We start from the raw sequence: 22,486 nt of genomic DNA on the forward strand, positions 1-22,486 counted from the left end.
CCTGACTCCCCTGCTCCCAGCAGTTACCAAAACCCATTAGCCCCAGCCTGGTTGTGATGGTTCACCTTTAACCCCAGCATTCAGCAGGCAAATCTTGGAGTTTGAAGACAGCATGATCTACAGAGATCCAGGACAGTCGGGGCTCCGCAGAGAAACCCTGCCTGAAAAAACAAAGAAACCGAAAACCAAACAAAAAGCCAATAGCTCCTCAGTCAGGAGTGGGACTTTGTGCCCACCTTCCTTCCCCTCTTTTTTTGACTTGAGTTTGTGCACCACATTTAATGCCTGCTGTCGGAATTACTGATTTCATATGTGTACCTGCCCTGTTGTGTCTGAAAGACACTGGTTTTTGGTTGGTCAGTTTTGTTTTTTTTTTCTTGTTGTTGTTTGTTATCTGTTTGTTGTCTGTCAGTTGTTTTTGCTTTGGGTTTTTTGTTTGTTTGTTTGTTTGTTTTTTGTTTTGTTTTGGCCACTCATCTATCAGTGGATATTCCAACTGGTCCTGTTTGTTTGTGAAAAGATTTCTCTGCATAGCCCTGGCTGTCCTGGAACTCACTCTAGCTCAAGCTGGCCTCGAACTCACAGAAATTCACCTGCTTATGCCTCCCAAGTGCTGAAATTTAAAGATATGCACCACCACCACCTGGCTGTTTCCAGTTTTTGATACTTAATGCTCCAGTGAACATGGGTATGCAAATATTTTTATATTATTATTATATGAAAAAAACCAAGCTCCCTCTGCTCAAAGAGACTCCTTGGTTCGATCCCCAGACCTGTAATTTTGTTTATGTGTTTGTTAGTCTTTGAGGAGCCTCTCTCCTTTATCAGTAATGGTTATGCCATTTTCACCAACAGTCTACAGGCTTCTCCATCTCACTGACATTTTAGATTTTGCAAGTCTTTAATGATTTAGTGTTAGGGAGAATCTTCTGTTTTCCAGTGCTGGGCTGGTATTCAGAGCCTTGTCATAGCAAGCACTGTGCCTCCCTGTCCCATCCCCAGGTTTGTTTTTGCTTTGTTTTGAGGTAGGATCACAGTTCTTCAAACTTGGGATCTTCTTGCTGAAACCTCCTGCATGCTGGGATTGCTGACATGAAGTTGAGAATTATTTCATATGCTTATTGGGCATTTCTATGGCTTCTGTGAGAAACAGAAGGTTGTATCTTTTGCTTATTTTTGAATTAGCTCACTTTTGAAATTATTAATTTCTTATGGATAAATCTACGGATGTTTTGCCTTCATGTCTGTCTGTCTGTCTGTCTGTCTGTCAGTGTACCATATAAGGCCTGGTGCCCCAGACCAGAAGAGGTTGTTGGAGCCCCTGGAACTCAAGTTACAAATGGTGAGCTTCTGGGAATTGAACTCAGGACCTCTGGAAGAGCAGCCAGTGCTCTTAACCGCTGAGCCATCTCTCCAGCCCTGGTTAATGGTTTGTTTTTGTTGTTGAATCATGGCTCTTCTTTCCAACATTAACACTTTATTAGACTTGTGATTTGCAATTATTTTTTACTATTTGTTCATTTATTTATTGACAAGGTCTCATATGGCCCAGGCTAGCCTGAAACTCTTAAGGATTACTTTGAACTTCTGATCTTATTTATTTATTTATTTATTTATTTATTTATTTATTTATTTATTTACTTCATGTATGTGAGTACACTGTAGCTGTCTTCAGACACACCAGAAGAGGGCATCGGATCCCATTACAGATGGTTGTGAGCCACCGTGTGGTTGCTGGGAATTGAACTCAGGACCTCTGGAAGAACAGACAGTGCTCTTTTTTTTTTCTTTTTCTTTTTTTTCGGAGCTGGTTGGTGCTCTTAACCGCTGATCCATCTCTCCAGCCCTGGACATCTGATCTTTCTGCTTCCTTCTCTTGAGTGGTGAGGGTTAGATCCAAGGCTGTCAATTGAGCTGATATCCCTGGCTCCCTGTTATATATTTCATAGGCTTTAACTCTTCCTACAAGGGAGATTTCAATTTGCTGTTTCTTCTGATGTGCAAAAGTGTCTTGCATGCAACATGCCTGTCTTTTGCTTTTGTTCCCTGTATTTTTGTTGTATGTGACACTAAGTCTCATGCAGCCTAGACTGGCCTCTAAGTCCTGTGTAGCTAGTATCACGTGCCTAAGTTTTTGTTTATTTGTTTGAAATAGGGATCCCTGAGGAACCTCTGGCTGATCTGAAACTCACAGAGCTCTGCCTGTCTCAGCCCTGTGCTAGGATTAGGAGGAACATCCTGGTGTCTGCTGTTCATGTCATGTCTTAGAAGTCATTGCTAAGTAGACTATCATGACACTGTCCATTTATGTTTTCTTACAGAAGTTTTATAGTTTTAGGCCATAGATTTAGGCTTTTAATCCATTTGAATTAATTTTTGTGTATGATATAAAGAGACATATATATATATATATATATATATATATATGATATACATCCAGGTGTATATACATCCAGGTGTTTTCATTTGAAGATGGCCATTCAGTTTACAAATGCTGTTTAAAAGATAATTTCCCTGTAGTGAAGATGGGACATCCCTGATCAAAGCCATATACTGGGGTTCTTTCTGGGCTGATTTGATCCACTGGTCTGTTCCTGACATCTTGATTTCTATACTATGATAATATGTTTGGGAGAGATGGCCGTTTTACCTTTTCTTTCTTTTGTTTATTTTTCCGTTTTTTTGACTTGAGATAGTGTCTCACTCTGTGGATCAGGCTGGCCTAGAGCTCACTCTGTAGACTAGGATAGCCTACAACTCTCAGAGATCCACTTAAACAGCAGTTTTGGAAAAATTGTTATTTCTGTTATTCAGCAGATGGTTTAAGAAAAATCATTCAGAAATGTTGCAATGACTTTTAGGTTATTTCCCCCTAAATTAAGAAAAATAGACCAATTTAAAATATATTTTATGCTGGGTGTGGTGGTTCATGCCTTTAATCATAGCACTCAGGAGGCAGAGGCACTTGAATCAGTGAGTTTAAGACCAGTGTGGTCTATATAGTGAGTTCTAGGCCCACTGGGGCTATACAGTAAGACCTTGTTTCAAAGAGGGGGTGGGGAGGGAGAAGAAAACCAAAAATTACTATAAACACACACACACACACACACACACACACACACACATATATATACACACATACACATGGCAATACTTGTTTCTAAGAATGTGGAGAAATTAATCCCTAAAACATGGTTATGGAAATATAAACTATCAAAGACACTTAGTTTTTGTTGTCATATGTGTGTCTGATGTATATGTGTATCTATGAACACAGGTACATGTCTGTTCAAATGTGTGTGGACACACATGCACGTGAGGCCTGAAGCTGATGCTAGGAATCTTCCTCTATTGATCTTCCAACTTATTCATTGAAGCAGAGTCTGTCAGTCAAATCTAGAGGTCATGGCCATGTCTAGTTGACTTAGCCACCTAGGGTCACACATCTCTGCCTTTTGAGAGTGGAATTACAGACAAGCTACCACACCCTTGTAGCATTTTTACATTAGTAGTTAGGGTACACAGCAAGCATTTTAACCCTTGAGCTATTTCACTAGTACCCTTGTTTGTGTTTTCCAGAGACAGGGCCATCCTGTGTAGCCCTGACTGATCTCCTAAAGCATTCCTGCCTCAGCCTCCCAAGCACTGGCTAGAGTAGGGCTGTGCCAGGCTTAGCAAAACCACTTTGTAAAAAAGTTTGGCAATTTCTCAGAAAAGTTACAGCTACCATAGGGCTTAGACAATGCAGGTCAAGGTGTATGCTCAAGCTAATGGAAAGAAGATGGTCACCATAAACCGGTCTATGAATGTCCCAAGCAGTGCTGTGTGTGACAGCTAAGAAGGGGAATCCACCCAAGTGTTCATGCACTAAGATAAGCAAATGTGGCATATTTATACAGGAATACTAAGCCCAAGGGCCGAGTGAAGGAGTAATGCAGATTACCATGTGGATGACTCGTGAAACTAGTCAAGTGAAAGAACGCAGACACGAAAGGCCATACATCTGATGTGGCACCATCAGTAGATCAGTGTCTATCAGTCATGCGGAATGTACAGATTCGTAGAGAAGGCAGACAAGTGGTTCTACGGGATGTTGGGAGATTGTTTCATTAACGAATAATAAGACATAGGGAATTTCTTTCTAGACTGGTGAACTTTTCTGGAATTAAGGGTGAAATATACTAAAAGCAACTTACTGTATATTTAAGGGTACATTTTATATTTTAATTTTTTTTTGCCTTACGTCTTAAAAACATAGCAACCAATGCATAGAAAAACTAAAAAGTGCCTGGCAGTGGTGCACATATTTAATCCCAGAACTCTGAAAGCAGAAACTGACAGGTCTCTGAGTTCGAGGCAACCCTAGACTATAGATCAACTTCCAGGACAACCAGGACTACACAAAATGTGTACTTAATACAGTGATATCTAAGCGCTATGGTGGGGTAATTAGTCAAAGTTTTTATTACTTACAAAACACTTACAATAGGGTTTGATCATTTTAAGTATAAAATATTTCTCCAAGATAGGTCTGTATTATTGCTAGTAGCTTTCCTGTCATTCCAAAACTCAGTGCTAGACATTAGAAATTTCCCATTGAATCTGTCCAACATTTACTTAGAAATTTGAATTTATTGCTGTTAAAAACCTGATCAACAGGGCTGGGGAGATGGCTGGCAGTCAGTTTAAAAAAAAAAAGTCATGCTTGCTGACCAGGTACAAAGACCTGAGTTTGATTCCCAGGATCCTAAAGAAAAAACTGGCTGGAAGCCAGGCATGGTTGTGGCACAAGCCTTTAATCCCAGCACCTGGGAGGCAGAGGTAGGCAGATATCTGAGTTTGAGGCCTGCCTGATCTACAGAGCAAGTTGAAGGACAATCAGGGCCACAACCCTGTCTTGAAAAAACCAAAAATTAAAAAATAAAAAAAATGTGTCTGAGTGTGCATAGAATACACTCTTTAGTCAGCACCACGGAGGCAGAGGCAGGTGGACCTTGGTTAGCTTGATGCTAGCCTTGTCTACAGACTGAGTTCCAGGACAGCCAGAGCTACATAGTGAGGTCCTGTCTCAAAAAAGCCAGGAAATAAATAAATAAAAACTGAATATGATAGTGTTCTTGCATTTTTCAACAAATGTTCAATTCTCAACTGAAGGAGAGAGGTTTTATTGTTCTCAGAAAAGTAAGTCATGGGCTGGATAGATGACTCAGTGGTTAAGAGCATTGACTGTTCTTCCAGAGGTCCTGAGTTCAATTCCCAGCAACCACATGGTGGCTCACAACCACCTGTGATGGGATCTGATGCTCTCTTCTGGTGTGTCTGAAGACAGCAATAGTGTACTCACATACATAAACAAACAAACAAATGAACAAATAAATCTTTAAAGAAAAAAGAAAAATAAGTCATATCATGAGATTTAATATTTATAACTCTTATATATATACATATATATAAAGAAAAAACTGAACATGAAAAGAAAGTAAAATATTTGTTATTTTATATATAGCATTAAAATTATAACACTTTATTTTTATTGCATTATGCTTTTATATTATTTTGATATTTATTATCTGTTTTAAAAGTATTTATTTATTTACTTATTTATTTAATGCATATGAGTACACTGTAGCTGTCTTCAGACACATCATGCTTTTAAACCCAGAGCCAAGTAGGGCTCTGAGTTTGAGGCAAGCTTAGTCTACAAAATGAGTTCTAGGACAGCCAGAACTATACAGAGAAACCCTGCCTCACTGGAGATTGGGGAGGGGGGAAATAATTTCTAATGAAAGGAACTGACTTTCATGCAACAAGAGAAGAGAGGATCAAGCCTGAAGATACAAGAACAGTGGGAAGGAGCTGCAGCAAGAGCACAGGAGGAGGAGATTCAAGATACAGTCTGTGAGCTGGGCAGTGTCTGAGTTGGAACAAAGGTCAAACAGTGACTTCAAAAACTTCCCTTAAATGACCTTGATTTGTTTAGTTTGTAGGAAAACTGACTCTGGGTGTCACTGATGAAGATGATAGAACAGGTCATTAATTAGGGGAGTTTGTCACACAGGTGTGGGAGCAGCAGCTGCACACAGGCAAAGCAGACATCAGAGACTCCATGCTGTGGAGTGGAGATGGGGAATTCACTAAACCAGTAATCCAGCCAGTCAATTACATAAACCAGTCTCAAACCCAGGAAAGAATGAGGACTGTTAGCACTGGTGGGGTCTGAGGCACAGTTCCATTGTAACAGTTAGCAGCCTGACTTCTTTTTTAGGGACCACCCTTAACTCAAATGATCCCTGATTCTTGGCTTCACTACAAAAGAATTTCAGCAGGAAGCAGTCAGTCTGGGCAGAGTTAGAGGTCATTAGGAGATTGTGTTGTAGATTCTAATCACAGGATTGCTGAGGAACAATAAGACAAACCCAAGTTGGTGAGGGCTTCCCAAAGGAGGGGACATTCTCTTGTCTGTACTATTGTCCCGTTTAGGATTACAGTGGGTTTTGAAGTCATTGTCTCCAGTTGCTAAAGCATTTCCTGAGATCAGGCATTGGTTCCTGAGGCACATCTGACAGGATTACAACGACTACAGTTAAAAAGTCTAGCTCTCGGGGTTGGGGATTTAGCTCAGTGGTAGAGCGCTTGCCTAGCAATCGCAAGGCCCTGGGTTCGGTCCCCAGCTCCGAAAAATAGAAAAGGAAAAAAAAAAAAAAAAGTCTAACTCTCAAAGGTTTGGGACTGGAGGTCTTCTGAGATTCCTAGTAGAACCAATCTCCTTTCCTAGCTGGGAAAGGAGTAAGGCCACAGGTGATCATAGAGACTTTAAGTGTCGTTGCCATTCTAACATCTTTTTATTTGTATTGTTTTTAAGAGTGTATGTGTGCACACTTTTGTGATGGTGGGTAGGGATGGTGTTAGTTCATGTATGTGGGTGTCTGTGGACACTAGGGTCTCCTTTTATCCCCAGAGCTGGAGTCACAGCAATTGGGAACCTTTTGACATGAGTACTAAACTCAGATCCTATGCAAAGAGCAGTATGAACTCTTAACTCCTGCTCTTTTTTAACATTCTATTATTATTATTATTATTATTATTATTATTATTATTATTATATGTTTTCTTTAAATTCTTTTTTTCCTTTTTTAAAAAAATTGGATATTTCTTACTTACATTTCAAATGTTATTCCCTTTCCTGGTTTCTTGTCCATAAGTCCCCTAACCCATCTTTTTTAACATTTTTATTTGATAACAGTTTTTTTTTTTTTTTTTTTTTGGTTCTTTTTTTTCGGAGCTGGGGACCGAACCCAGGGCCTTGCGCTTCCTAGGCAAGCGCTCTACCACTGAGCTAAATCCCCAACCCCTTGATAACAGTTTTAAAAGAGCCAGAAGGGGGGCTGGGGATTTAGCTCAGTGGTAGAGCGCTTACCTAGGAAGGCAAGCGCAAGGCCCTGGGTTCAGTCCCCAGCCCCTGAAAAAAAGAAAAGAAAAAAAAAAAAAAAAAAAAAAAGAGCCGAAGGTAGTGGCACATGCCTTTAATCCCAGTGATTGGGAGGCAGAGGCTGGTGGACTTCCTGAGTTTGAGGCCAGTCTGGTCTACAGAGTGAGTTTCAGGACAGCCAGGGCTACCCAGAGAAACCCTACTTTGAAAAACAAGGCTGGAGAGATGGCTCAGTGGTTAAGAGCACTGACTGTTCTTACAGAGGTCCTGAGTCCAGTAGCCACATGGTGGCTCACAGCCATCTGTAATGGGATCTGAGACCCTCTCCTGGTGTGTCTGAAGACAGCTACAATGTACTTATATATTATAAATAAATAAATAAATAAATAAATAAATAAATAGAAAAACAAAAACAAACAAAAACAATCTGATTATTTTAAGTGCTTTTTACAGTGTGTGTGTGTGTGTGTCTGTGTGTGTGTGTGTGTGTGTGTGTGTGTGTGTGTGTGTGTGTGTATATATATACAGAAGTCACTGAACATGTAGAAACCAGGAGGACAACTTCTGAGAAATTCTTACACTGTAGGCCCCAAGAATAGAGTTCAGGTTATCAGCCTTTATCTGCTGAGTCATCTTGCCAGTCAAATAATATTTTTATTTTTAAATTTTATTCTTCTACTTGTGTATCCCTATATGCATTCTTTGCTGGAATTTCTCAGGTGCCATCAACTTTTCCCCCCAGAATTATCTTATGCATATTGTGTCTACCTGTGTGTGGATGTGTACACTATGTGTGTGCCTAGTGCCTGTCAACTTTAGGACTGGCTGTCACATGCCCCGGAATTCAAATTCTGAATGGTGCCAGCCACCATGTAGGTCCTGGGAATTAAACCCATGTCTTCTGGAAGAGAAACAAGTGTTTTGTTTTGTTTTTTGTTTTCTTGTTTTTTGAATTGGATGACTTTCTTTACTTACGTTTCAAATGTTATCCCCTTTCCCGGTTTTCCCTCTGAAATCCCCCTATCCCTTTCTCCCTCCCCCTGCCTTTATGCGTGTTCCTGCACCCACCCACCCACTCCCTCCGATCTCCTTGCCCTGACAATCCCCTATATGAGGGCATCAAGCCTTCACAGGGCCAAGGGCCTCTCCTCTCATTGATTCCCGATAAGGCCATCCTCTGCTACATATGTGGCTGGAGCCGTGGGTCCCTCCATGTGACTCTTTGGTTGGTGGTTTAGTCTCTGGGAGCTCTGGGGAGTCTGGTTGGTTGATGTTGTTGTTCTTCCCATGGGGTTGAAAACCCCTTCAACTACCTCAGTTTTTTCTCTAATTCCTACATTGGGGGCCTGTTTTCAGTCCAATGGTTGGCTGTGAGCATTCGCCTCTGTATTTGTCATGCTTTGGCAGAGCCTCTCAGGAGACAGCTATATCAGGCTCCTGTCAGCATACTCTTCTTGGCATCAGCAATATTGTCTGGGTTTGGGGAAACAAGTGCTCTTAACTGCTGAGCCAACTCTCCAGCCCCCAGCCCAGTTTTTCTTGTGAGACACAGTCTTATTATGGAGTCTTCAGTGACCTGGAGCTCTCTAGACAGGGCTGACCTCAAACTCAGAGATCCAGTTGTCTCTGTTGTTGACCCTGTCTCAGCAAAGAAGTAAACAAAGAGAAGATCAGAAATACCAAAGAGGGCTGAGCACTTGCTGTCCCTGTGGGGGGAGGACCAGGTTCTATAGTAGTGCCCGTGAGGTGGCCTCCTGAAGGTAGTGGGTAGTTCTTATTTTACCGGCTTACTTAATTTGAATGTTGGGGATCCAACTGAGGACCTCATACAGGCTAGGCAAGCCCTATTAAGATGATTTTAAAAGCAATTATATGATATGTGTGGAGTTATGTGGAAGCAAAGCTGTATTGTGCTAAGGAACTAACTCCAATGATAAACTAATAACCACAGAATTGCATTGTTAGGATCCTCACATTGGGGAGGCAGTGTGTATCACAATACAACAGAAGAGGGAGAAAGGGACTAGAGCTATGTGAGGTGACGTTTCCATACATTAACCAGGTTCATAAATCATACATCCGAAGCAGACTTTGGTAAGATATATATATATATTTCTAGAGCAATCGGCCAAAACAAAAATTATAGTGCAAAAAAATTTAAAGGCTATATTAAGAAATATTTACTGGCCAAGCATGGTGTCATGTGCCTTTTGTCTCAGCACTCGGGAGGCAAAAGCAGACAGATCTCTCTCTGTCGGTTCAAGGCCAGCCTGATCCACACAGTGAGTTCTAGGATGGCCAGAGCTATGTAGAGAGAGCCTATCTCAAAACACAAAGAAAAATTAAATATTTCCTTAGTTTAGACTTGGTGAAACACAGCTGTAATCTCCTCATAGAGGGACCTGAAGAAGAAGGATTAATATTATGAGTTCAGGTCCAGTCTGGGCTACAGGGAGACCCTACATCAACAAACAAAAAGTAAACAAATAAAGAATAGAAATGTCAAATGAGGACGGAGCACTTGCTGCCCTTGCAGAGGACTAGGTTCTATTGGAAGCGCCCATGAGTTGGCTCACACCATGTGTAACTCTAGCTTCAGGGGATTGCGCACCCTCTCCTGGCCTGGCACCATATGCCAATGGTGCACAGACATACATGGAGGCAAAATATCCATAAAAATAAATGTATTTGGTAGGAGTATAAGCAAGTGATACATACTTGGCTTACACAAGTAAGGTTCAATTCACAGAGCCAATAGATGCATAAATTGACTGAAAATAGAAGCACAGAAGTGTACCGTGCAAGCAGCAAGGACAAGAAAGCTGGGAGGAAGAGCGGTGCTGGTGGCCAACACCTTTAATCCCCGCACGCAGGTGGCAGAGACAGGTGGATCTGTGAGTTTGAGGCCAGCCTGGTCTACAGAGTTGCAAAACAGCCAGAGCTACACAGAGAAACCTTGACTCGAAAACAAAAAAAAAAAAAAACCAAACAAACAAGAAAGCCCCCACACAAGAAAAGTGGGATGGGCATACAAACGTGAGAGACTCTCAGAGGTGGGCCCCTCGCTCCCAGCACTTGGGAGGAGTAATGCCACTCAGTAGTAGGTAATGCCAAAGTCAAGGGTGATCTGGTCTACACACACACACACACACACACACACACACACACACACACACACACACGCAGACAAACCCTGTATACATCTTTAAAAAAGAGGTGGTCCAAAACAGCCAAGGCTGTGAAGAGGGCAGTGGGATGTTAACTGAGGTTTTTGTTTCCTTATAGTTAATCTAGAAGACAAATGGAAGAATCATAATCTCCGTTTGGATAAAAAGTCACCTTTCTAAGCACCGCAGCTACATGTAAAACATATAGCAAGGCAATTTCTTGACCCCTGATTAACATCAGAAAATAGATAAGACAAATAGGTAATTGTACCTTCCTTCATTTGAAACCACTTAGCACTAAATTATTCATTGTAGCTGAAGAGCAGATATATGTATAACTAAAAATGACCAATAACCCAGTTTAGCTTTACTTTGGAGCTTGCTCTTCATTTAAACACGGTGCTTTTTGAAACCGACAACTTCTCAAAGCCAAGGCACAGGACATGGTGATGTATAAAGCGGAGGCACTGTCCAGAGTGATGTAGAAAGCCATGCTGGGAACGGAAGGCACATTTCAGGCAGCCATCAACTGTAGATTGCCTACTCTTTCCCACACTCTTTCTTTCACTTTCATTAGCAAGAACCAATATACACATTTTCTAATAAAATCTTCCTATTTGGAAGAAAAAGATGTAGTATTGGTTTTAATTAAACTTTGTGTATGACAGGAAGAGGATGCAAACATGCCAAGGAACATGTGTGGAGATCAGAGGACAGTTTTGTGGAGTCAGTTGTCCCTACAGCTTTGCATGGTTCTAGGGATCAAACTCAGACCACCAAGCTTGCAAGCAATTTCCAGACAGTAGGGCAGAGTTAGGGGTATTTACAGGATCTTGAAGTACTTTGGCAGGTAAGTGATTTGAGTTTTTGTCCGCATGTGTGTTTGTGTATGTCTTGCATGCCTGGAGTCTGTGATGGTCAGAAGAGGGTGTCAGATCCCTGGGGATTAGATTTATGGATGAGTGTGAGCTACCACGTGGGCTCTGGCAATCAAATGCAGATCCCCTACAAGAACATGCATCTTTCTAGCACTTGTAAGGCTTTTTCTGAGTAAGGGGATGAAAAACCAGTGTTTTGTTTTAATTTGAATTATTCTGTTATAAAGCTTTGCCTAGAGGTATATTTTTTCATATAATTTATTTTTATTTTACGTGCATTGCTATTTTGCCTGCATGCATGTGTGAAGGTATTGGATCCCTTGGAACTACAGTTACAGTTGTCAGCCACCATGTGATTGTTGGGAATTGAACCCAGGTCCTCTAAAAGAGCAGGTAGCCAGTGTTAACTTCTGAGCCATCTCTCCAGCCCCTAACCAGTGTTTTTAATAGCCTGAATTAAGAGACTAAATGTTGACAATAACTTCACTTGAAATACTTGAGTTTAGGGTTAGATGTGGTCTCACTATTCGGCCTTAAGTTGCCTCCAGCTGCTTCCAAGTGCTGGCACTGCACAGCCTAGTCTGCTAATACTTTATGTATCTCCAAGAATATGAACACGACGTGTAGCTTTCAGTTATACAGTACCTGTCTCTTTTAATTCTTAAAAGAGAAACAAAAAATCCAAACACATTCTGATTTTGTTTAAAAAAAGTGTTTTCACTTTAATGATCTGAGTTAGTAACAAATATACAAAATTGTCTTCACCTCTCCATACATGGTATAATGGACCAATGGAAAATTCTGGACTACTACAAATGCAGGTTTTTGTATCCTTAGCCTTAGTTGTTTTTCAAGAGGTAATTTCCAAAAACATGCACTTGTGAACACAGATGTCAAGAGCTGTATGTCCGAGTAATGCATCTCCTGGGCTACTTCACTGTACTTGAAAAGCATTTTTGTGAAACAAAACATTTAAAACATTAAGCTTTGTTACCTACACCTGAAACACAGCTATCTCAGTAACCCCCACACTGATCTCACTGGGGATCCAGTGCGCAGAGGGAACTGTGAGGAAACCGGGAAAGAGACCCTCCTCCACCCACTCATCTGAGGCAGTGATGGACACCCACACAAACAGAAACAGCTGTACGGCTGTATCTTTAGAGCTGCAGGTTGGCGTTTATCTGCCAAGGAAAGTAAACAGTAAATTAATAAAAAACAATTAGCTTAAAAATGTGAAGCTTTGAAAATAGCCCTAATGGATAACCCCACCTATAAAATTTCAAGTTTTTTAAATAAATTTAGAACTTTGAAAAATAGGAAAATTTATTAAACATTTTAAAATGATTAATATCTATCTTACCAATATTTTCAATTTGGCAAAACCATAGGAAAACGGATAGTTTCTAGTTCAACTTACTGTGATAAATCACGATAAATTTAGATTTATTAGGGATCAAGTAGTAACTAGGTTATATCAAAATGGCAAGGAGGCCCCTTTGGCAACCAGTTTTCTGGGGTATCAACAGAGAATAATTTTTACATGAAATTACCCCAGATATCTTCGTGTGCTTGAGGGATGAGGGTTGGGGAGGGAACCCAGTGCCTCAGACATCCTAGTCAAGTGTAAAGCACTGAGCTACAACCCCCAACCCTCCAGATCTCTACAGGCAGGAGACTCCAATCTTTCTTGACATTTTCCTAGCTTAAGTCAACATGTGCTTCACCTCTTTGTCTACAACCTAACTGTTTTCATATATCATACATTTCAGATTCCCTGGTGAACACTAACCGACTAAACATTTATTTAGCTTCTTATAGAGAATAAAGGACATAAGATAATCCTACTTTCCTCTAAGGCCTGAGGCTGATTATTTCCTACTATAAGAATAAATGGGAGGTGAAATGCATCTAAACAGCAGGGTCTTGAGGGAGGAGGATCACAGGACCTGGTCTTCTCTATGTGAAATGGCTTACGCAGGACTGCAGCTGTGAACAGGCAGAGGACGACTGCAGTTCTCAAGAAGTGGAGAGCCAGACATGGTGGCTCATGCCTAGGGTCCCGATATTCTGGGGGCTGAGACAGGTGGGTGCCATGAATTCGGAGCCAACTCCTAAACAGTGAGTTCTAGACCAGCCTGGGCTAGGGTGTGAGGCCCTGCTTTAAACTACAAAAACAATAAAGAAATGGGTATTATAAGATTAATCTTAAGAGATTTATTCATGAAAAGGTTCAAACATGTACCTTATATTTCATTCAAGATGAAGGTAAAGGCATAGGGGCTTGTCAGTTCCACATTGGAAAGATATTGTGTCCAGGGCCAATGCTGTCAGGACGGAATATGGCTGCGTCCGCTCTCCTCGGCTTATAAAATGAAGCCTCATCATTCTCTTGCCGACAGCATCGCCATTACATAAAATAAGCCTAACAGGTTGCTTCTGTTCTCAAAGTAGGTTTTTAAAAAACCTTCAAAAATGGAACATTTGACCCTGGAGAGAATTCCCATGACTTGGTACCACTGAGTCAAGCAGCAGGCAAAAATGCTAAGGATATTGCTCTTAATAAGACAATCACCAGAAATAAATATGTACGCCTAACTCGGATATTCATTTTCATTGACAGTGTTCATCTTTAAACCAAGTGGCATGTTAACTTCAACTCTTGTCAGCTTACTAAGAAGCTTTAAGTGTAAGAATTGTCTGTTCTCAAAAGTCAAGACAACAGGTTTGTCCATGTAAGTATGTCTTATTTGGGCACTGGACAGTAACACTGCTTTCTAGATAGGAGTAAGGCACTAAATGGTGGTAAAATAAACAAAGGTTTGATGATTTACAACTGCTCCAGAATCCTAAAAAAGGTGACCGTTCAGAATGACACTTCTAAATCTTCCCAAAAAGGCATCCTGTTGGCAACAAAAATAAACAACACAAGGTCATGTTGAACCTAATACATTCACTGTTTCAGCTAAACCACTTGAAATTCTATCAAACTTAAGAAAGCTACACTAATGTGCTTATGGGTTAAAGGCACCGAAGGAGAACTCCACTTCCAGTTCTGAAGGCTGTGTGCAACACTGCATACAGCCTGATCATCTGTGTGTGTATATGTAGAGCTGTGTGGAACACTGCATACAGCCTGATCATCTGTGTGTGTATATGTAGAGTTGTGTGTAACACTGCATACAGCCTGATCATCTGTGTGTGTATATGTAGAGCTGTGTGCAACACTGCATACAGCCTGATCATCTGTGTGTGTATATGTAGAGCTGTGTGGAACACTGCATACAGCCTGATCATCTGCGTGTGTGGGGACATGACTTTTGCAGAAGCTGGCTCTCTTATTCCACAGTGTGGGTCTTGGAACTCAGGTTTTCTCGCTTGGCTGCAAGCGCCTATACCCACTGGGCTACCACGCTGCATCAGTAGTTAATTTTGGGAGTGGGGAGTACTGGGGGACAATGTCTCAGTGTGTAGCTCTGGCTGTCCTGGAGCTCAGTATGTAGACCAGGTTGGCCTGAACTCAAAAGAGATCTGACTGCCTCTGCCTCCCAAGCGCTGGGATTAAAGGCATGAACTGCTATGCCTGGCAATAGTTAATTTTTATGTTGACAAATCAGTTATAAATCAAGTGCTAGATTGGTAAGAAATTTATTTTATGAAATATGAAAGTAAATGCAGTGTTTCACACAGTCCCACTTATAAAGCTAAACTAATACTAGCACCGAATGAATAATTCTATGGCAAAAGGGTATGAACAAAAATGTCCCCTTCCAGACAGAATCTACAATGTAAATGACATGTACCCACACAGGGTCTACTGAGAACAATGAAGTACAGATAGAACAACTAAAACCACATTTTCTTGTGAAAAATACAACTATTAGTAAAATAAAATGTACAATTGAAAAATTTCCAAAGGAAAAACACACTATAAACAAAAATACTTTTCTTTGAAATAGGGAAAATAGTAAGTTACTTTTTTTTCTATCACAATGTAACTCGACACAAAGCAGTCACAGAATTGCACAGTTCTACACCTTTTCCCGGACATGTTAAAGGAGTCCATAGGGCAGAGTGCAGCGTCTGAGCTTCGTGCTTAAACTGAAGACATTTGTATACGAGAGGCCACACACCAGATCACCTTCCACAGCGTACAATACTTTCTGCACTGTGGCCAGACATGAACGAGCTCTGCTGCTTCTTTACTTTTGACACGTCATGGGGGAAAGTCAGATCACTTGAATATCATTTCTCTAGCAGTAAAATTATTCTTAGTGCATGCTTCATCAATTGACAGAAGATGTTTGTGAAATGTTCCAGTCACCCCACAGTTTACAGAATAGAAAAACCATTCATTAGGATAAAAGGACTGGCTTCTGTGGCAGCATCACTGTCTGGTCACAGTTCCCCTCTGCCAGAGGACTGGATGATCTGTGACAATGGCCTTCCACACTTCATTAGTGCTATAAAAAGGTGGACTCTGTGGAAATGTTAGGGACATTTCTGTTGTACATGATTTAGAAGTTCTCCAAATTTTTCAAATAGGTCCTCCACCCACTTTACATTTTTCATACAAAGTTGAACAATTTCTTCCTGTCCTAAATCTTCATTTTTTTTCTGTACAGATGATATCTAAAATAAAAAAAATAAATTGTTGCATTAATTTACACATACCACTTTAAACTTAAATCCTTTCTAAAGCCTTACAAACACACAGTTTTTGTTTTTGTTTTGAAACGAGACAGGCCCTCACTATGTAGTCTTGGCTAGCCCAGAACTCACTATATAGACTGGGGTTTGAATTCACTCCTGAGTGCTGCGTTTAGAGCCATGACCCAGCCTTTCAATTGATCAGTTTCACTCACCTTCTCCCAGCCACAGCAAATGATATTTTTTATTCAGGTAAGTTTGGATAAGACCAATTCCTGTTATCTTGGTTCCACGGGGCAGAGTAAAAGTCTTGGTAAAGTGCTTCATGCCTTATTTTGTTTTGCTTTTTTTTTTTTTTTTTTTTTTTTTTTTGTTCTTTTTTTCGGAGCTGGGGACCGAACCCAGGGCCTTGAGCTTCCTAGGCAAGCGCTCTACCACTGAGCTAAATCCCCAACCCCTTGTTTTGCTTTTCAAGACAAGGTTTCTCTATGTCGTCCTGGCTGTTCTGGAACTAGCTCTGTAGACCAGGCTGGCCTCAAACTCAAGAGATCCTTCTGCCTCTGCCTCCCAAGTGCTGTGATTAAAGGCATGTGCCACCAGATACCCAGCTGCTTCATGATTTGAATTTCCTTCCAAATGTCTTAAAAGCCAATAACAAATACTATTTTATATAAAGGGTGTTTTGCCTGAATGCACATATATGCACCCACCCATATACCTAATGCCTATAGAAGCCATAAGAGGGTATCTGAGTCCTTGGAACTACAGATGGTTGTGAACCACCATATGAGTGCTATAGAGCCCAGGTCCTCTTTTAGAGCAGGCAACGTACTAAACCACTGAGGGAGCTATGTCTCTAGCACCCCCTAAATGACAAATACTGATGTGAACGCTAACTCATATCACTGTCAAAAGAGCCAACACAAGTTGCATCCACCATCTTTACTTCCTCCTTTAGACTTTGGAACATCTGTCTGTTTGAGGCTGTTGCCTAGCATATCGGGTATCGTCCTGCTAATTTAAACTGAGTCATAAAACTAGCACTATGAGCTGGAGAAGGCTCAGCAGTTGAGAGCAGTTACTGCTCTTGAAGACCTGGTTGGTTTCCACCATCTATGTGGTGGCTTACAACTGTCTGTACTCTGGTTCCAGAGGCTCTAATGCCCTCTTCTGACCTCTGAAAACACATTACAAACATTGCGCACAGTCATGCATACAGGTGAACACATAGAATAAAAAATTTTAAATGCGTGCGTGCACATACACACACACACACACACACACACACACACACACACACACACACTTACTTTACAGTACACTGGTTAGAAGAGGTGTTAGTGAGCCAGGCCACGGTGATGAACACCTTTAGTCCCAGCACTTGGGAGACAGAGCCAGGCAGATCTCTGAGTTTAAGGCTAGTCTGGTCTATAGAGTGAGTTCCAGGACAGCTAGGGCTAAACAGAAAAACCCTGTCTTGAAAAAACAAACAACATCAACAACAAACCCAAACAAGCAAAACAAACACATTTTCAGAAAACATGTTATTTCATTTTAAATAAATAAAAAGAAATTACCTCATTCTTACAAATCAGATAAACATGGTATTTATAATGATGGAGTGAATGATATAACGAATATAACTGTATTTTCTCAGGATCAACAGCAAACTCCTAAAACAGAAAGATGGTCACAGGCACCTTCATGCAACATCAGAGGTAATTATACAAGAACCTGAAAAATGTCTTATATGGCGAGGTATGAGGCTGTATTCATACACATAGGAGCCTAAATTTAAATTATATTTTAGTTCCTCTTTATCATGTTATGAGTACATGCCATTTGAAAAAACAAATTAGCATTATAAAAAATCTAAATAGAAATATTTTAGATAGCAAGAGTGGAGGCGCTACCTGCTTTATCCTCCTGCTGAGTCAGGGTCTCCCTCTGCAGCTCTGGCTGGCCTAGGTCTCAGGTCTGCCTGTCTCCCCAGTGCCGGAATTGTAGGACCTCTATCTCTTTCTTAAAACAGGTTCCATGAAGTTGAGGCTGGCTTTGAACCCATGACCCTCCTGCCATTTATCTCCCAACATTACATGCACCTCACACAGGATTTTTTTTATCCTCCAACTTGGCTAACTTTGTGTTTATTATGTGTTTATCATTGCATCCCTATCCATTAAATAGAAATTATATGAAAACATGGAGTTTTACTAGCTTTTACTATGGTATCTCCAATGCTCTGATTTATTCCACTGTCTTTCATTATGTATATAGGTGTGATGGAACCATCTCTCTAGCACTCCAGTACTTAGAACTGTATTTGGCACACTGTAAATACACAAAGGATTTTGTTGTAGTCGTCTTAGACAGTTAATGGGGGGGTCTATCTCTTCTTTGCATAAAGTAAATAATTTTAAATTAAGCGTGATGGCATATGCTTTTAGTCTTGGTACTCCAGAAGCAGATGAGTTTAAAGCCAACCTGGTTTATACACCAAGTCAGGTCATCATAGTGAGACCTTGTCTCAAAAACAGAGAAGAGAAGTGGGGGTCCGGGGGAGAGAGAAAAATAAAAATTACCAGGTTTTTGTTTTTAAAGATGTATTTAAGCTGTCTTCAGTCACACCAGAAGAGAGCATCAGATCCCATTACAGATGGTTGTAAGCCACCATGTGGTTGCTGGGAATTGAACTCAGGACCTCTGGAAGAAGGGTCAGTGCTCCTAACCACTGAGCCATCTCTCCAGACCCCATAGTTTTCTGAGACAGGATCACTATGTAGTCCTGGGTGTCCTACAACTTACAGAGCTCTCATTGCCCTTCTCTGGATTAAAAACATGTGACACCATGTCCACTGGCACTCTGGATTTTAATTAAGAACAATTTTGTGTTAACTACATACTTTGTGCTCTTGTGAATATATTTCTAGTTCTTGTTTGTTTTTTCTGAGACATAGAGGACAGGCTACCCTTGATACTGCTCTGTAGCTTGAAGCTGTCCTCAAACTCCTCATCTTTCTACCTGACAAGTTCTGAGATTCAGGCATGCACCACCAACATATACAAAATAAGTTGAGACATGATTTCTTGTGTAGCCTTGGCTGTCCTGAAACTCAATCTGTAGACCAGGGTGGCCTCAAACTCAAGAGACCCACCTGTTTCTGCCTCCTGAGTGCTGGGATTAAAGGCATGTGCCACCCTCACTGAGCTGAGAATACAATTTTTTTTAAAATATTTTTTTAATGGATATGAATACATTGTACATCTTGAGATACACCAGAATCTGTTACAGATGGTTGTGAGCCACCATGTGGGTGCTGAGAATTGAACTCAGGACCTCTGGAAGAGCAGTCAGTGCTCTTAACCACTGAGCCATCTCTCCAACCCCCGAGAATACAATTTTTATGTGAAATCATTATACTGAAAAGATTGCAATAATGTATACTGTGGAGATGAACAAATATCATTTTAGTGACTTTAGAAGTATATTAATATTCAATCTTATAGTGTATACTCACGCATATACATGTGCTTCCAAATTCTGTATACATGACTTTGAATAGGTAAAAAAAACCATCAATTTTCATGTTTACTTCTCTATAATGGATACACATATTTCAAAGTATGTTGCATGTAAATATTTTTAATGAATTAAAAATTAGTTTAAAACTACATATAAACACATAAACTTACACATCAGATAGTTTCCCTTACTACTCTATTTTATAAATTCTGTAAAAAAAAAATTTCTGTGAGTATTCACTATTTGCCAAGTATAGTAACTTCAGGCATATATACATGGAAGACAAACAACAGTGCCTGCTCCTGAGACCACGCCACTTATCCTCCCCCAAAGTGCTGACCCTTTATAATAACACACTTGCTTATTTCAATGGTTTCATAGGATCCGTGTCAACTGGAAAAGGTATTCACTTATTAAGCACTACATTCTTACCTGTGCAGACTTAGTGGTTGTTTTAGAAGTCCTTAGAGTTTTCTTATTATAAGCTTTGCCATTCATTTTGATTTTAGAAATAGCAGATCCTCCACTCTTTGCTTTAGAGTCTCGAGTAATAATTGTCAGTTCAGGAAAACTTTCCAAAGCATTCTTTAAAATAACAAAGGATAATAAATGACATCAGAAGAAAACTAATCTGAATTCAGCTATTCAAAACTTATATACACACAAGCACACACATATATCCCTTCCTTGAATCTGGGCTAATAATATGTCCTAATTTTTTGAGCAACAGTATACCATGCTGAAGGAACCCTAAATTATTATTAGTAATCCCTCTCTGACTGGAAAGTAAAAACATACGTGTTCTTCAAAGCCCTTGTGACTAAGACCTTGAACCAGAGGTAAACCAGCTACAGTGAGCCATCAGACTCTAAATGAAGATATAGACAGATAGCAAGAATAATGGCTGTGTTTCCTGTCTTACTTCTCTCGCTTTCTTGTCCTGCATAGAAAGAGCTTGTGGGATAAGATCCTGAACCAGAGTTTGAGAGTGTGCTCTCCACAGACAGGGAGCCAGCCCTGATGATGCAGTGGCCACATGGCAGAACCAGTCCTGGTCTAGTCTGATGTTAGTGCCCTCATTTGCTGGATAAGGCTCTGTGGCGTGAAAAGCTGCACACAGTAACAGAATAAACCCCGAGGACAAACATGATGACTGACCAGTTTCCTAAAACTCGATTTAGCTAGAATAGCATGAGTTATTATGACAGTAAGGGGTAAAAATGCTGTTACATGTATGATTCAGGATGTAATTTAATTTTCACTGTTCTATTCCAGACTGACACTTTTTACAAACTGGTATTGTGAACCTGAAAACAGTACATTTTAAAAACTAAAATTTTTCTTAGTTCAAAGTATAACAGGGAAATGAAATTTGATAAACATAGTAAAACTTTTGGCGTATCTACTGAAGAACTACCATCAATTTCTACCTCACATTACTTGTGCTTTTATCACATACATAGGTACTCTGCACTTAAAAAAATACCCCGCTTAAATAATTCTGGATCTAGAATTGTCAATCACAACAAATGAAATTTCAAGACTGTAAAGAGACTATAAATTATATTTTCCAATGAGAATACAATGCTAAAATCCTTCAGGGTAGAGACAGAGCACCACCAACATTAGAAGCTTTAGGACCTACTCTAAAATTATAGCATTGGGATTGGAGAGATATGTCAGTGTTTATTAAACACTCTACTCTTGCAGGCGACCAGGGCTGGTTCCTAGAATCCACATGAAGGCTTACAATTGTTTGTAATTACAGTTCTGGTGGGGCTGCATGCTGTTTCTGACCCCTGAGGGCACTGCATGCCTGTGGTGCACTTACATGCATGTAAATAAGACACGCATAAACACAAGGGTTAAATAAATCTAAATGAAAAAGGCACCAAGTTTATGATAGCAAGTGGGGCTAAGTATTTTTTCATTCCTTTATTTGGGGGTTGTATAGAGCATTGAACCTGGCTAACGTGTTTCAGGCAAGCATTCTAATGCTCACTGAACGATATGCCCCACTTCCATATTTCTCTTGTTTAGTCTTTCTTTTCTTTTCTTTTAATATAGGATCCTATTACGTAGGCCAACTTGGCCTGGAACTTGTGGTCATCTTCCTGCCTCAACCTCAAGAATGCTGAACTTATAGGTATGATCTACCATGTTCTCATGGTGCTAATTGTTTCTAAAGGAAACATTTTTCTTGGTCTTCTATTTGAAGCATTTCAAGTAATATTTAACAGGGCTGGAGAGGTGGCTCAGCGGTTAAGAGCACTGATTATTCTAGAGGTCCTGAGTTCAATTCCCAGCAACCACACGGTGGCTCACAACCATCTGTAATGGGATTAGATACCATCCTCTCGTGTGGCTGAAGAGAGCAACTGTGTACTCACATATATAAGATAAATAAATCTTAAACAAAATTAGCTTTTTTCACAAATGTATGTAATCACCATCAATGGCGACAATAACAAACTCTGCTGAAGGAGACATAACAGATAGTTCACAATGTTACACATTAAATAGGAGGCCTGGGAAGTTTTCTAGACTGAGTAGCTTTTATGATAAATTTTCTGAGTTCAGATTACCTTTCAGTTCTATACTGCAAGTAACAAAAATACCAACTTACATTGCTAAATCTCCTTCCGAGTGTTGAGATTATAGGTATGTTCCCACACACCCAGCTAGTGTACACAAACAAGGGTGTTCATGAATGTTATCTGTATTGCATATGCAGCAGAAGAGGGCACTGGATTCCTGAGACTGGATCATAGATGGTTGTGAGCCACCGTGTGTGTAGGTGCTGGGAATCCAACCTGGGTCCACTGGAGAGCAGTGGGTG

At 40.3% G+C, this 22,486-nt stretch overlaps 1 protein-coding gene across 1 annotated transcript in view; it reads right to left on the reverse strand.

Annotated features, from left to right (window-relative positions):
• Positions 1–12,170: 12,170 nt before the first annotated feature.
• The window catches only part of Qser1 (glutamine and serine rich 1), a 64,767-nt gene continuing 54,451 nt past the window's right edge, over positions 12,171–22,486 (reverse strand). Inside the window, 3 exon segments of the mRNA NM_001139493.2 lie at positions 12,171–16,106; positions 17,702–17,797; positions 20,080–20,232. Coding sequence (NP_001132965.2) covers positions 15,966–16,106; positions 17,702–17,797; positions 20,080–20,232 — 390 coding nt within the window. The 3' untranslated portion in view covers positions 12,171–15,965.

The sequence above is a fragment of the Rattus norvegicus genome, chromosome 3 (assembly GCF_021556685.1).
Source record: "Rattus norvegicus strain SHRSP/BbbUtx chromosome 3, alternate assembly SHRSP_T2T, whole genome shotgun sequence".
In the NCBI taxonomy this organism is placed as follows: Eukaryota; Metazoa; Chordata; class Mammalia; order Rodentia; family Muridae; genus Rattus; species Rattus norvegicus.